Source organism: Pipra filicauda, unplaced genomic scaffold (assembly GCF_003945595.2).
Source record: "Pipra filicauda isolate LSUMZ 115617 unplaced genomic scaffold, ASM394559v2 scaffold561_size491250_pilon, whole genome shotgun sequence".
In the NCBI taxonomy this organism is placed as follows: Eukaryota; Metazoa; Chordata; class Aves; order Passeriformes; family Pipridae; genus Pipra; species Pipra filicauda.
Window position 1 is genome coordinate 281779 of NW_024104711.1, and position 15557 is coordinate 297335.

General features: G+C 41.2%; 1 protein-coding gene across 4 annotated transcripts in view; it reads left to right on the plus strand.

The window, feature by feature from the left end:
• The window catches only part of PHF20 (PHD finger protein 20), a 67866-nt gene that overhangs the window by 16353 nt on the left and 35956 nt on the right, over nucleotides 1-15557 (plus strand). For all 4 annotated transcript variants that reach the window (XM_027740375.2, XM_039387429.1, XM_039387430.1 and 1 more), the window contains exons 6-12: nucleotides 4464-4635; nucleotides 4785-4869; nucleotides 5584-5663; nucleotides 9044-9431; nucleotides 9847-9954; nucleotides 10924-11100; nucleotides 12164-12337. In XM_027740375.2, the coding sequence (XP_027596176.1) occupies nucleotides 4464-4635; nucleotides 4785-4869; nucleotides 5584-5663; nucleotides 9044-9431; nucleotides 9847-9954; nucleotides 10924-11100; nucleotides 12164-12337 (1184 nt within the window). The remainder of the gene's footprint in view (nucleotides 1-4463; nucleotides 4636-4784; nucleotides 4870-5583; nucleotides 5664-9043; nucleotides 9432-9846; nucleotides 9955-10923; nucleotides 11101-12163; nucleotides 12338-15557) is intronic.

The window sequence follows — 15557 nt, forward strand, 5'->3', positions numbered from 1 at the left end:
CAAAACCAAACCATGTTCTTTGGGGTTTGGAAACATTTGATTTTAAATGGCTTGTCTTACACACAGTGCTTTGCAGCTCTGATGTTACAGCTTAGCTGTGAACTCTCCAGTTGTGAAAGCTTTCATTTGCTTGCTAAGCTTTGAAACCTGGGTTGTGTGTATTTCTGTTTCCAGGGTTTCTGAACTAATTTGTAAGAGCTGGGGGCTTATTTTCTCTGAGCAAAAATATCAGTGGTGTCAGGCTGACACAACTCCTTGGTGTGGATTTGTAGAGGACAGCAGACTGCTCTTTCCCCTGCCGTGTTCACCTGCCCCTGTGTGACCACAACCACCCCATGGTGTGGTTACAGAACTTACAGAACTTTGTTTGCTGACACTTACTTTTCCCAGTACTAGACCTTTGGAGGTTTAATTCTCCTGTTTGGTCAGAGGGCTTTGATTTCTGTGCTCAGTACCAAACACATCCATCAGTTCATGGGCCACCACTGCTGCTCAAATGGCAGTGGTGCTTTGGGAAGTACTTCATTTCAGAGCCCGATGTACCTCCCTTTCGTGGCAGTGACTTGTGCCCTGAATTGCTAGGACTTGGAGGTGTTTGGATGTGATGCCAACCCTACTGAAGAAGAGCAGATTGCGTGTGTGCCAGCAGAGTAGTCAGTGCGGGGTCTGCTCCTTGCCAGAGTGCAAAGTGAGTGTTGCGGCTGTAGAGCTCATATTGGAGGTTGCTGTGCTGTATTTGGAATTATAGCATATTGGAAGTGCACTTCACTCCCTGGTGCAGTTGCCTGTCACCTCCTATACTCAAACTCCAGGGAGTACAGTGAGTACTTTTGATGCTTGGCTTAGTTCTTAGGGCTTGGGTTGATGCATCAAAGTTGTCATGAAAGACTCGTGACAGTGTCTGTTGACCTCGAGGTGCTAAAGGAGGAGAGCTCTGGCCATATGGAGGTGCCCCTGTGCATGCTGAAAGGTCTCCTAGTACACAGTGCTGGAGTTAAGAGGGTGGAGGAGTGGGACTGCTCCAGTAGGACAGTCCTGCATGGACAGATCCCAGAGGGGGTTGCTGTAGTGATGGACATGGACACGCTGTCCTGGCTGAATTGATTTCCTGAGACCTTTTACATGGGATCATTTAAACTCTTCAGTGCTGGCTGGCTGCATCCTCTCTTACTAAGAAGACAACTGCACTGGTTACCTGTACCAGGCAAATAATGGCATCTCTTGTGTTACCTTATTCTAATGACACCTCCCAAGTTTTTGTCTGTTGTCTGAGTAAAATGGATGTGAAGAGACTTTTGATTCTGGTTAGGGCTCTTGAGTGTTGAAACCAGATTAGTATTGTGAGAGTGTGATGTACCCTGTTAAGATTTAGATTGTCAGTCCCATGAGTTTAATTGTTCATGCTGTCAGGAATTGGTCTCGGTACTTGAAATGATGAACCCCCATGGCTGTTGTCCTTCTCAGTACTGGTTCTTCCTTTCCTCTCTGTGTTGCTTTGGCTGCACTAAACTTGTCACTTCCCAGCTCCAAGGGAGTGGGAGTTAATAGCAATCCTGTTTTGGTGTGTAGGAAAGAAGGATGGAGATAAACTGGTCCAGGGAATTTCCAGATATTTACCTCTTCCCAGAAGGGGGTTGTTTTACATTTGTGTCTGCCATAAACGCATTTTCATACTGTTTGCTGTGCTTTGACAGCCGTGGTCTGAAGTGGCCAGTCATTGTTGACTGTGATCTCTTGAGAGTTACGCTCTTTGATTGTCACTTGGGTTCTTACAAAGCTAATGCCAGCAATTTGGGCATCTTAAAGGTTTTCCCTTATTGTTTAGCCAGTTCCTAAGGCCTTGAAAGGTAGAGCTCACCAATCCTTTCAAATTGAACTGGAAAACTGCTGGTTTTGCCCTCCAGTAAATTGCAAGAAGTTGTCTCTGATTTCAGCTTGTTTTTCACAGTGTTTTAGATAAATATTCAAATCAGTACCAGTTGGGGATTTCTTACCCAGGATCAGTTAGCTGCCTTGAATACCCATTGAGTCAACTGAATGCTTCCTTTGTGATTTGGGGGAGGATGTATTGGGCCGCCCTGGACACATGGCTTGTACTCTCTTTTAGGCCTTAGCCAGGCTTCAGCTATTGGCCTTTCACTCTGTGTGTCCTCCCAGAGTACGTTGTTTTTGATAAACAGGCCTGAATTTAAGTTACCTCTACCCCTTGACATGTTCACAGGCCTTTTGGAGGATGTGTATGGATGTGCTCTGTTACTCTTCTGTAGAGATGAGGGAACACTTGTGCCTCCTGACACGGTGTGCTTGCTCAGTGCTGTGAAGGGGTGCAGGTGTGGGAAGAAGGAAACTTGCACTGTCAGTGTGTGGTGCTCAGGGCTGTTGGGAACCTGTGAACCTTTCTGCTTTGTTTTGAAGCTGCCAGTGCTGTCATCTGAAAGGAAGGTGGTATTGGGGAGGGGGCTGTCAGAGTTCATGGACAGATCTAGCACAGGTTCTAGCAGGTTACTATTCCAATCGAGAGCACTGAACAGACATTAGTTGATGTTCATTGCTTCAGAAAGAGAAGATTTGTTGAGGCTTTGCAGCTCTAGTTCAACCACACTAACTCAGCCAAGCTGAAGTTTGGTCTCACTGTCAGGTATGTTTTTCTTGATGGTCTGGACTCCCATCAGGGAGTCTTTAGAAGGTGAGGTGGGATAAGTGCAGATGGCACTGGTGTGTGGTTCTGGGATGATGGTTCTGGAGGAGAAGGTTCTCCTTTTTACCGCAGTCTTGCACCATGGACTTAGTTGGCTCTTGTCACTTGGGCTTGTCTCTCCTCAGTGGGAGACAGTGAATTGTGTTTACCAGAGATAGTTATTTGCATGAAAGGGGTTATCTTGATACTGAGTCAGTACTCTGTCACTTCTATCAGCTTCCCTCTTCATCTTTGAGAACTAGACAAGTCCCAGGCCCACTGCAGTCCCGATGGCTACTCTCTTATTGAGAGGACCTGAGATTTCCTACCTGGTTTTGCTGCACTCAGATTGTAGGGAATGGGATACTGATTTTTGTCATTACCTGTACTTAGTGATATTCAAAAACAACCTATGTTTAGTAGAACTACTTTGTGACTCTGACTATTGCCCCCTCGTGAACTTGTGCAGGGCAGTGCTTGAGGTCACCTAAATATGAAACACCTTGACTGTCACCTGAAGGAAGTTGCTTCTTTTCTAGGAACCCGGTAGTGAGTTAGAGATGTCTCTGCCATGAGTATCTTCCATTGGACTTCCTCTCCTCCACAGCCTTTGCTGCATGTGTTTTGGCAATACACTGGGATGAACTAATGGCATGGTTTGAGGCATGTGGCACTGAGTGTTAAGCGGGGCCTTAGTCTGTGGTTGCGGTGTAAGTGTCTAGTGTGGCTTATTTGTATCTCTTTCTAAACAAATCATGACTGGATGTGTCTCACATCTGCTGGAGGATTTCAGTTGTAGATAGCTTTGCTTTTCCTGTGTGTAGGTAGGGTTGTAAAATGGTAACCTGGGTTGCATTTAAGTCTTAATTCTGAAGTGTCTGGGCTTTATTGTGTAGTATCAGTCTCCTTTTGAGATGCCACTTCTTTCTACCACTTGTTTTAAGTGTGGTTTACCAGGTAAAGAATACTTGTGGATTTGGGTTTTGTCTTCAGCCCTTTGTTCACAGTTCACTGAGGCCTTGCCTTTCTTTCAAAATAGTGAAAACACCAACAAGTGGAAATTTCCTCCTGGTGTTATTGTGGAGAGGAAAACATTGGTACTTGGGATGTTACCTTCAGCTGGGGTAGTGAAATATGCTGTGATTCCGAAATACTTGTTGAAGTTACAAATTACCAATGCAATTCAAAGAAATACAGAGTTTACAAAGTCTTCCTGATCAGAAACATTTGAATTTGACTCGTCTCAGTTTTCTCTACTTCTGAGAGATTTATATTTAAAATCCCAGGACTTTGCAGATGAAATTTAACTTTGAGAATTTAAAACTTAGATTAGGTTTAGCGTGCCTGCTGGGCTTTTGCTGTTGCACTGGGAAGATGATTCATGATGCCTGTTCATGGATATCTGGGAGAAGTGAGTGCATTGACCCCCAGGTGTTATTCTTGATAAGAATGAGCTAAAGCTATTGGTTTTGTAAAATGTGAAATATCTAGGTGTAGGGAATGTTTTTCTGACTTTTGGATCTCTAGTTACATTTCTTTTTCCACCCCAGACTAAGAACTCCTTAGTTGTCTCCTTTTGCTGCAGCCAACGTTTGCCTTTGCTGTTCAGTTTTGGGGTTTGTTCTGTGCTTTGTTCAGTCATTCTGTAGCATCTTTATTGCTTATACAATTGACACATCAAATTAATAATAAGACTGGAGAAGCTAAACCAAGCTCTATTTGTATGAAGTGTCTGACACAGCTTACCTTACTCTTAATTAAAGTATTTTAATCTACCTTTGACCAGGTATCCAGCTCACATTGAAGAAATTGATTATGAGGAGGGAAAAGTACTTATCCATTTCAAACGCTGGAACCATAGATATGATGAATGGTTTTGCTGGGACAGTCCTTATTTGCGTCCCTTAGAGAAAATACAGTTAAGAAAAGAAGGATTGCATGAGGAAGAAGGTTGTGCAGTAAGTAGAACTTCCAGGACATTTGAGTATGTAGCAGTTTAATGTGCGGTTTCTTTTAAATATTGGAAGGCTGATAATTGTAATGTTTTAATGAAGTTATATGTTTCAGTAACTCTCAGATGAAGACACTTTTGACTCCTGTCTTGCAGGGGTTTCACATCAATGACCAGGTGTTGGCGTGCTGGTCTGACTGTCGCTTCTATCCGGCCAAAGTTACTTCTGTAAACAAAGATGGTAAGGACTTGTTTCTGGTTTTGTGATGGTTGTTAGTAATGTATTTCTAATTGTGTTGGGACCTCTTTGCTTAGGTGGAAAGGTAGTACAGCAGACAGAAGACAACTGTGGGAAATTGTATTTTCAGTTGTGTATTCGTCTGCCATCAACTTTTTCAGCCTCTTATCCTGTCCGTGAGATAAAACCTTTCTGCTGGGATATCCAGGCAGTAATTTTTTTAAGTATATATTTGAGAAAAATTATTCCTTAAGTTTGTTGTCAAGAGATGCATGTAACTGCAATAAAACTAGTGTCAGAGCTGCAAAAGCCCTTTAAAAACCAGAGGCGATGTGGAAGGGAACCATGAAGGACTTTTTCTAGTGCTGGGCTTACTTTAGGTTGACTGTGTTGTAAGATCAAGGAGAAAAAGGCTGTGTAATTATGTATCAGAATATTCCACCAAGAAAATTTTGGAATTTTTTGAGTAAAGTGCATCTAAGGAGCAACTCTCTAAAGATTAGACATTCACCTTTATTCTGACCAGAGTTACTTTGGGTGACTTTGCTGAGTCTCCCTTACTTGGCCTGTGATGGGAGCTCTGCTGTTGAGGGTTCTAATGACATAGATAAAGCACCTTTTGTCTAGAGCTAAGTATTCATCTGGAGTATTGGAGCTGGTAGGAAATGCTCTGTTAACTTCTGATCTTTGAACTCATGCTTTATTTTCAAATTTTAGGTACTTACACTGTGAAGTTTTATGATGGTGTAGTTCAGACAGTCAAGAACATTCATGTCAAAGCTTTTTCCAAAGATCAGGTAGGTATTGTGCTTGTGCTGCTAGTGTATTCGAAGATGAACAGTTCAGGTGGCTGGATTTGATGAATTATAAAACATGAAATGAATGAAACACCCTTATTGCTAAAACACCGTATGTCTGAAATGAAGTGTCTTAAAACGAAGAGGTTATGTGAATCTTTGTGGTGTGATTTCCAAAGCTCTTGGGTTCAGGTTCTTTAAGTGCACCTCTTGAACTAAAGAAGTCATTGAGATTAGTTTATGTATGCCTTAAAAATAAAGGGATGAAAACTGTGGAGGGGGCAGAAACTGTTCTTTCCCAAAGTAACTACTCAATTGTCCTGAGGCTTTTAAGGAACATGGCTATTAATCTTTCACCTCACAACTTTGACAAAATAAGCTTTTTTAACTATTCCTTGTTCTACTTCTGTGGTTTGACTGTTCTACCAACCTTCACCTGCTCGGTGGTGGGTTCAGCCTTCAGCTCATGATGGAAAGTAGTAGTAAATCATTATATCAAAAAAAAAAAAATGTGTCCTGCTTGTGAGAAGGAAGAAATACTGCTTTGTACATTGATTTTCATGTGTGAGCACTCTGTAGGAAAGGCTGACAAGTTCTAGTCTTGAGTAACTTGGTCAAAGCTTCCTAAGTACCCGTTTCAGAATAATTTTCATTACAGGGAGGGTTTAAAAGTTTTAGATCTTTCATCAGCTGTAACCTGTGGTTTTTTGTCATGCCCTCTGCTTTTAGTTTTCTGAAACTTGTTTGAGCAAAGGAATCGACTCTGTCTCCCCAGCACAAGTGTTAAATACAGATTCCAGGAGTGAATTATCAGCAATACAATTTGAATCTGTCACTGTTGTGAGGAAGTGTGCCATTCCTTGGAGGTCTCCAGATTTCTGTATCTGCTAGGCTGAGAGGGAAAACTATTTCAGATTTGCCACAAAGTGCCCTTAGTAGCTTTTAAATGGTTATTTTGGTGCCTAGTTGAAGGTTGACTAATACTCACAAGGGAACTACCTGCACAATCTTCATTGCCATGAGAAATGTTTCCACCATATTTAGCATTGAATAGATGAAGTTGAACAATCTGAAGAAAGATTCTGCATAAGAAAGCCAAAATATTTTGTGTCTCCTTCGGGGAGTTTCATGTTTCTGCATAGCTCTGGAAAGTTTTTGAAAGGAGCTGAAGGGTTGGGTTTTTTTCTCCTTTTAACCATTGACCCGATTTCTCAGTCTAAGAGAATCTCTTTAAGTTATGCTAGAACATTTTTTCTGTCCTTTAGCATAAAGCAGTATAAAGTGAGAGTTTCCTAGTGAGCTCTGTTTACACAACCAGGAGTAAAGTTTAAAAAAAAATCCTTGAGCTGCTGGAGAGCTCAGGATTTGGATCCAAGTGTGAGTTAGGTGAGTGTAGATTCAGGTACAGCAGCGTGTTGGACATGGAGGGGAAGGTGTCTCGCTCTGTTCTTCAGGAGGAGAGGCTGGAGCCACGAAGGCACACATGGCTCATATCTTAGTAGTTGTTAAGGGAGAAAAGAGGCTCCAAACCCACCTGATTCCTGAAGGGAGCAACGTAAGCTGATCAGAATTTCTTTAATGAGAGTGTAGAGGGTGTAACAGGCTATACTGAGCAGCGATAGTAAAATGCTAATGACCTGAAACAGTGGGAATGTGCCTTTGCAAAGACATGCAGCTTTTGAGAGATCAGTGACATCAGGAGGTGATTCAGACATACTGTATTCATGATTCAGTTTCCTGAGAATATTTTGACTAAGATGGCTTATGAGAGTTCCAGTAGCACAGACTTGATTCAAATCAGCTGGTTCTGTGAGCAGCACAAGTGCTGAAACATAGTGCCTGAGGGTTGTTTTTTGAGTTGGTTTTGGTTGGTTGTTTTTTTTTAATAATGAAGCTTCTCCCATAGCTGTGGCACTTAAAGAGTTTACAGAAGACAGATTATTGTGATGTCTGGTAAAGGGGATGCTCAGACATCTAAAAAAGGTGAAAGGCTTTCTTCCCATTTGCCTAGTTGTTTTCATGAAATACATGGCAGTTTGATTTCACACTTTTGAACAGTAATTTATTTTTGTTTTTAATCAAGTCTGTCCCAAGTATGGTTGAAATAATATAGAGGGTGAAGCAGATTGCATGTTCACCATTTTATTGCATCAATGTTATTTCTTAGGGCTGTGGTCTGAAAATACCTCTAAAGGTATAACTTCATGTAAGCCACGTATAGACAGGAAGATTGGGGTGGGAAGAAGCAAGATGTAGTTGCAGTACAAGGAGATCGTGAGTTTTAAGTGTATTCTCTGAATTTTTTATAGCTCAAATCAGCTGTCTCGCTTTCTTTCCCCAAAGAAGTGTTGAGGTATTTAGCCTTTACTATCCCCTGATCTCGGTTCCAAGCTGAAGCTTCTTGTGCCCTGCAGAACTGTGTCTGGAAAGGAGCATGGTTGCTCCTTAATGCTTCAAGTTATTAGGCAACAGGAAGAGAGAAGGTGGTTGAACTAAAGGCAGTGTTGGCACATGACCAAATAGAAATTATTAATCCAGGTGCAAAGCTAGAAGGTTTATGTTCATCTGAGACAGCCGGAAGGAAGGGGAAAAAAACAAAATCAGTGTATATCATCCTCCCCCATTCCCAGTGATGTTAATAGGAAGCCTCATCACAAAAGGGAAGGACATGAAGGAGGTGTTGGTACAGGGTGTTCTTCCTGGTCCAGTGTTATCTGATAAGAGCTCTGAGGAAATGAGGTGGCAGTTGAATGTTGCATCAGTAGCGTGGCTGGCCAGGGACTCTTAAGGATTTTCATGTCCTCTCATGATGAACACAGATCACAAAAAAATTCCAAATTTTGGGTTTAAGTTTAAATGTGTGAATTCTAACATCACATGGTTCCTGATGACTTTGGTGATTGCAGTTGCTTTACATGACTCTGCCTAGCAATTTTAGCAACAGTTTTTTAGCAAGCTAACTGCAGGTCTGTTTTGAGTGAGACTCTTCTGTGAAAGGAAAGCAGTTTGGACATCCAAGTGATTGAGCTGTTTGCCCTTTTCTGTGCTCCAGACTCCCCACTCCTTCTGCAGTGTCCCAAGTAGACTTCAAACAGTACTGCACAAGCTGGTAGGGACTCAACCTGCACCTGAGAACAAAGGAACAGCAAGTCTCTTCTGCCCCTGAATTGTGCAGAAGGGATGTGTTGCACTGTGCTCTTGCTTTGTCCTGTTGGCATTTCACCAGCTCACGTGGCTGAGTTGTAACTGGGGATTGCAGTAGAACATGTACTTTTATCCTTTGAAAAACGGGACAGGGATGCAGGATTGCTCAATACAAAGGCGAGGGGTGACTTCAGACTGCAATAAGTTGATTTTCTTATGTCATTCTCTTTGTCTAGAATATTGTGGGTGATGCTAAGCCTAAGGAAAGAGGTAATGAAATTCCGTCATCTCCTGAAAACCGGGAGAAATTTAAAGAGCAGAGGAAAGCAGCAGGTAACGCAAAGAAAGACGAAGATGAAAAGACATTAAAGACTGAGAAACGAGTTAAGCAACCTGATAAAGAGGGAAAATTTATAGTCATCTCGGAAAAAGGCAAGGTCTCAGAAAAGAATATATCTAAGAATGGAAAAGAAGATAAAGAGAATATATCAGAGAATGATATGGAATATTCAGTAGATACACAAATTGAGAAGAAGCCTGAGAATGACAATGTAAAGAGTCCACAGGAGAACACAAAAGAAACTAAACGAAAGCGTGGCAGACCACCAATAACACCTCCAACAGGTATGTAGCCAAGGTTAAATGTTTAGGCCATATGTCAGAACATTTCTAAACTTACCTACAGGAATAAGAAGTGTCTTGCTCTTTCACAGCCTATATCTCTAGAAACTTTTAAAAAAATTTAAGCTTCTCTTTGTTCAGGATAGCTGAGAGCATACTTGTCAGGTTTGGAGCCTCAGTGGCTTCATCAGAGATTACATTTAGGCAGGTAACTTTCATGTATTATAAAGCCTGTATTATGTATTATATACCTGCAGTAGGACTAAATGCTATTGTGTGGGCAGAAAACGAGGTGAAGCTGTATTTGTGGAGGTCCAGTATTTTAGGTTGTAAGGCTTTGGAATTTGTGTTAATGTTTTGAAGCTTCATATCAATTCATATCAAAGCTTCAGTCAATTTTTCTTCTCTATCTAAACAGAGCCAAGTTCCCAGACACTGCAGCCCATAACTTTGGAGTTAAGACGTCGGAAAATACCTAAAGGAGGTGATGTTCCAGCAAAGCGTCCCAGGATTGAAAAAAACCTGTGTGAGTGTTTTCTGGTACTCAATTCTCACACTATTTATGTATATAAAGGTCTTCAAGCTTAAGGGATGGGGGAGGGGGAAAAGTGTGTAATATTAACCTTGAACTCTGATAGATGCATTGACTGAAATTCAACACCTGTTTTTCTTATATTGGCCATTCATATGTGGCATCATCATTCTGGAATTCCCTCCTAAATCTTGGAAGTTGGGTTTGGATAAAGGAGGCATCGGCTGTGAGCCTTGATAAAGAAGTTCACAGATGTAGGGGAGGCAGTGATTATATTGCCTCCGATATATAGAAGGTTATAAAAACCTTAAAAGTTGTAGAAACTCCTTGGTTAATAGATGCAGGATTTACCACGTTGTTTAGCAAAGGCACTTTGCTACACAGATATTCATGTCACTGCAACCAAATAGCTTTCTGCTTTGTCTTTGTGTGTTGTGTGTTGAGGTTGAAGAGCTTGAGCATGGTGATGAGGAAAGAAAATTATATTCTCTGTAGTAGTCTCAGGACCAAGGAGGTGAAGATCTGAAGAAAGCTCTTTCCCTTCCTTAGGACCACAGAGTCTTAAAATTTCAGTGTGTGTACATTATTCAGCTTAGGGTCACAGTTGTTTGTGTATCTGAATTCTCATCTAACTCCTGCTATTACTTATGTCTGTGGTACAGCTGCTGTTTAGAACAGTGTTGTACCAGATACTGGTTGTATTTGTACTTCAGTTCTATTACTAGAAGAAAAAAGTTGAGAGCTCATTGTGATAGGCTTTTGCTGTATTTTTATTCTTATTTATAACTGTTACAATTGTAGCTTTTACAGAGACTTAATCATCCAGGCTTTTTAGCTTTTGCTGTTAACCTCAGTCCTTAAACACACTTTGAAACTGTCACAGAGAGGGGAGAACTTAAGTTTGCTTGTGGGCTATTTAGTAATCCTGTAACTGCATGGTACCGTTAAATATGTCTGTTCCAGCTCAGGAAAAATTCAAGAACTCTTCAGATAATGCTGAGAGAGACCAGATCAGGAGACGATCTTCAAGACTCTCGTCCAGTATTAGCCATGAGATTTTAAATACGGATCTTGTCACAACTTCTGCAGAAATTCAGCCTTGGAAAGATGCAGTATGTAACCAAAACGAGTCTGAGAAGGGTAAGTGGCTTCCTGGTGTACTCTGGATTTGTGTGGTGAGGTAGTAATCTACTTGTTATAAGCTCTGTATTTTCGCTCGCTTAACCTGCAGGCTCTGTATCTGCAATTAAAACCTGATTGCATCAGCAGTGCAGGGAAAACTCATGGAAAGTTTCTCTCTCTCTGCTGTCCTGGTTGCATTTTGCTTTTGATTCCCTCTCCATCAGTAACCCTGGCATTTCCCTTGGGTGGCGGGAGCTTTTCCAGTGGAGGATAAGTGATAACTGACCTTGCAGAAGAATATTTTTCAACCTGTGGAACTCTCCAAAGAAATAGTTTGGTTTGATTTTGGGGGTGTGGTTTTTTTTGGTTTTTTTTGTGGTTTTTTTGTTTGTTTTTTTTGTTTTGTTTTGTTTTGTTTTGTGGTTTTTTTTTGGTTTTTTTTGGGGGTTTTTTTTTTTTGTTTGTTTGTTTTTTGGTGTTTGGTTTTTTTTTGGGGTTTTTTTGTTTGGCTTGGTTTTCTGTGTGTGTGTTGTCTGTTTTTGTTTGGGGGGTGTTTTGGTTTGGGTTTTTGTTTGTTGGTTTGGGTTTGGATTTTTTGTAGTTGGGTTTTTTTGGTTTTGTTTTGTTTTGGTTTTTTTTTTTTAGGAAATGCAGGTTACACTTGTGAAAATGAGGTAATTACAAAGTTTCAACACTTTCAGATTGAAGAAGTAACAGCCCAAATGCTGAACTTACAGTTCTTACAGTTGAATTCTGTTGAACAAAAAAAGCATCAAATGGGATGTTTTATTCTTAGACTTAGGGGAGAGAGCACTCCCTTTTGTGCCCTTTTGGGGGAGCTCTGATAGTGGTTTGAGGAGACCTGTCCTATTTTGGGCTATAAACAATTACTTAGCCTGTGTGTTTCTGAGAGCTGTAAATGTAGAGAGTTGCTCCAAGGAGCTGTGCTGTGTGTGACTGCAAGAGCAGTCAGAGCGTGGATGGGTATCGTTCTCCATGTGATGTGATGAACACCCCCCCAGTGTTCTGCAGTATGATTTTGTGTGCATTTTACTCAGTGGAAATCCTTTTCTTATTCCAGCCCAGTTAGAAATTCCTGTTGAACCTGACCAAAGTTTCAGTGAACAAGGATCACCTGGAAACACATCGCAAAGTGCAGCACTCGGTACAGATGCCAGTTTACAGGAAGGAAAAGCAGAAGATACTGAGTGTTCCTCTGTTACTGTCAGAACTCAAGAACCTTCTGCTGCTACAGGTTCAGATTTTTCATATTTAATATTGGTGCATTTCTTAAGGCAACTGATGCCAGGTGTTTTGTGCTTGTACAAGTGTTACTAACAAAAACTGTGCATTCTTGCATTGGTAGAAAATGTGTATTTTTATTCCTTATGGACTTGGTTTTAATCTTGTGCTTTGGCGATAGACAGTGATCTTCTTAAAAGTGGAAATCATAATTTCTAAATGACTGGGTGTAATATTTCAGCATGAGTGATGAAGTTAACAAATGCTTGTTCTCAGTGTTTGGAATTCTGGATTAAGTTGGACTAACATCCTAAAAGATCAGGTTCTTTTATCCTTTCTGTGCTGCAGGTATGTGATAACATTGCTGTTACTGTCTGGGAATCCTGATTGTTCATTTTTATATCCTTATGTTTAGACTATTTAGAGGCTTTAGTGCAAATTTATGAAACAGTTCAAACATTTCAGTGTCTGTCTTAATAATATATATATATTCTCTTTTCTCTTACCTGGGAATGTTCCTACCTTGCTTTTTCATCTTAAAATTTCCTATGCAGATAGTACACTGTGTCAAAATGTGATGCTGTCCTGTGATTATTTCTCATAACTTTAATCCTTGGATCTACAGCTAAGTGGGAAAACTTGAACTACAGATTTCCTAGTTTCTGCTTTATCAAAAAAGCTGAATTTTAAATGGAACAGAGCATTTGGAGAGATTTACAGTTGCTCAGCATTGCTGGAGTAATGTCTGTGTGCTAACTTCCCTCCTGTTTGGTTATTTCAAATTCCCTGCTGCTTGCACATACCCTTTTCCACTGTCTCTGGGGGAACTGCACAAGTGGGATGTCCTCTCCCTTTGCACCCTCAGTGCAGGAAGGAACTCACCTCTTTCCTTTTGCTCAGGTTGGGTGTGTAAATGGTCTTTTACTGTTTAGAACTCTTCTGATGTTGGTCTCCTTCAGCTGTTGCTGAGCATTTGTAATTTGGGCTTAGACTTGGGAGAATTCCAGCTGAATGTGTAACCCCTGTGTGTGTGGTGTCAGTCCCACTCATGGGGGTGTGGGATGTGGCCTTCTCCTGAGCCTGCTTCATGAGGTACAGGCAGGAAGGCTGTGGGAGCAGAGCTGGGCTCACACCTACCCAAAGACTCTGATAGAGCTTGTGCACTCTTGTTCCTGGCACTTCTGTCAGGACTTGAGCAAGCTGGATTAATTTAGGAATATGCACTCACATTGAATTCTGACCTGAAGTTCAACATGGTGGTGATACGTACAACTCCACACTTCTTAGCATGGATTTTGTTTTATTTAATTAAAGCCATCTCGTGTACAGTTAGAAATGCCAAACATGCACCTGGGTGGACATCCAGATGTGACAAGCAGTTGTTTTTGTTGGAGAGAACTTGTAAGGATGGGGAATAAAAACTGTACTGGGTCTTCTTGAGTAAATACTGTCACCTGAAATCAAAGTACAAAAATCTACATTTCCATATTAATCAACATTAAAAATGTTATGAACAAGCAGTTTATTGAGACGAGTTTTAAAATACGTCGATTCTATCATGGATAAATGCTTTGCAGTTAAATGTGGATCTGTGTTTCCCTCCTCGTGCTCTGCCTTGCTCATGGGATCATACCAGTCCCTGCAGTGCTGAGGAGCTGCCTGATGGGGACAGCAGGGATCAGAGCAGTCCCTGCAGTGCTGATGGGGCACAGCAGGCCTTGCTCTTGCACAAGCTACTGGGGAAGGGGTGTGGAGAGGCCTCTGGGCAGGATCTGAAAATACCTCCGAAAATCTCCTGTGGCTTCCCACCCTTGTGGAAGGGGTGGTTGTGTTACAGAGCCTGGGCATGTTGTCCTAAAAATAGCTGGTGTTGGAGGCTGAGAGCTGGGTTAACTCCTGTTGTGGGTGATTATGAAGGGAGCGGGTATGCGTGGCTCCAGATAGAATAACTGTATGTCAGACAGTTATGCTTGTTATGCACTCAGTCTGCCCTGTGTATTAAACTGATTTGGGGGCTTGGGAAGGGAAGAAGTGCAGTCAGAGTAGATGGTGCAGGTGGAAAATGGGGTGTTTATTGCATGCAAGATTCCCACAAAATACAGCATGGAAGTTCAGGTCAGCAGTAACTTCTGATACGTAGAACAAGTGCGATATTGTAACCCAATACTAACATTTTTATTCGTAGGCTTTAATTCTAGTCACTTGATGAGAATTCATTCTCTTCCTAGGAAAGTACTGCAAAACACAATAAGGTTAATAACCTTTATTTTCTTCAGTGTGATATGTTAGGGTTGTTAGTGAGTAATGCACCCTGGTAGTACTAATTTTACCCTGCATGATTTATAGGAAGAGTGTAATTTTTATAGCATTTGAATAGCAGGAATTTTTAAGGACAAAAGTGTTCTTTTTAAAGGGTGTTTTTCAGTGACTGGTTGATAGATGATTCAAGATTCATAGTAGTTGCAGACATAACAGCACACACAGTCTGGAATCCTTTTATGATTGTATGTTTGTTATGAATGTATGTTGGTAATGTGTTCTGAAAGGGCAGTACAGCATTTCTTGTCAAAACTTAAACTCCTTTTAAAATTTTTTCAACAAAATTCTGATTAATGTGCTAGAAGATAAAAATCCTGTTCTCCTGGCTTTTGGCGCCTCTAAGGACAAGGGACCGGAAAGGGTGATCAGAATTTAGCTAAATCAAGTTGTCTTCCAAAAAGCTGGTGACAGTCTGGTGGCAAATCTTTGCAGCCAGTTAAAGCTCTGTTTCATATATCTGAAAACAGGCTTACAAGCACTGTTCAGTAGGTGTGAGTTTACTCTTACAAACTGATTGGACTTTAAAGGTGAGCTGCCTTTGCTTTGCACAGATCTGCTATTGTGTTTGCAGTTGTATTTCCCAGCACTCTTAAAATTACTTCTTTATTTGCATAGACGTGCATAGACGTGCATTGGGGATTTGCCTTATGCTTACACCTGTTTTTCTAATTTTGTTGCTCTTAGCTTTGGTTTCATTTAAGGAGAAGCATCCATTTGAGAGAGCTGCTGTTTTCCTGCAGCTCACCTGGGTAGGCTTTGATCCCTTCAAGGGAGGGTAGAAGTTGTCACTTTGAGCTTGCCAATGTGGTAGGTAAATAAATCCTTCCTGCCTTGCTCACTTAAAGCTCCTTACAATGAGGCACCACAATCTGGTCCCAGTGTTTCAGTTACACCTCAAACTGCAGGTAGAGCCT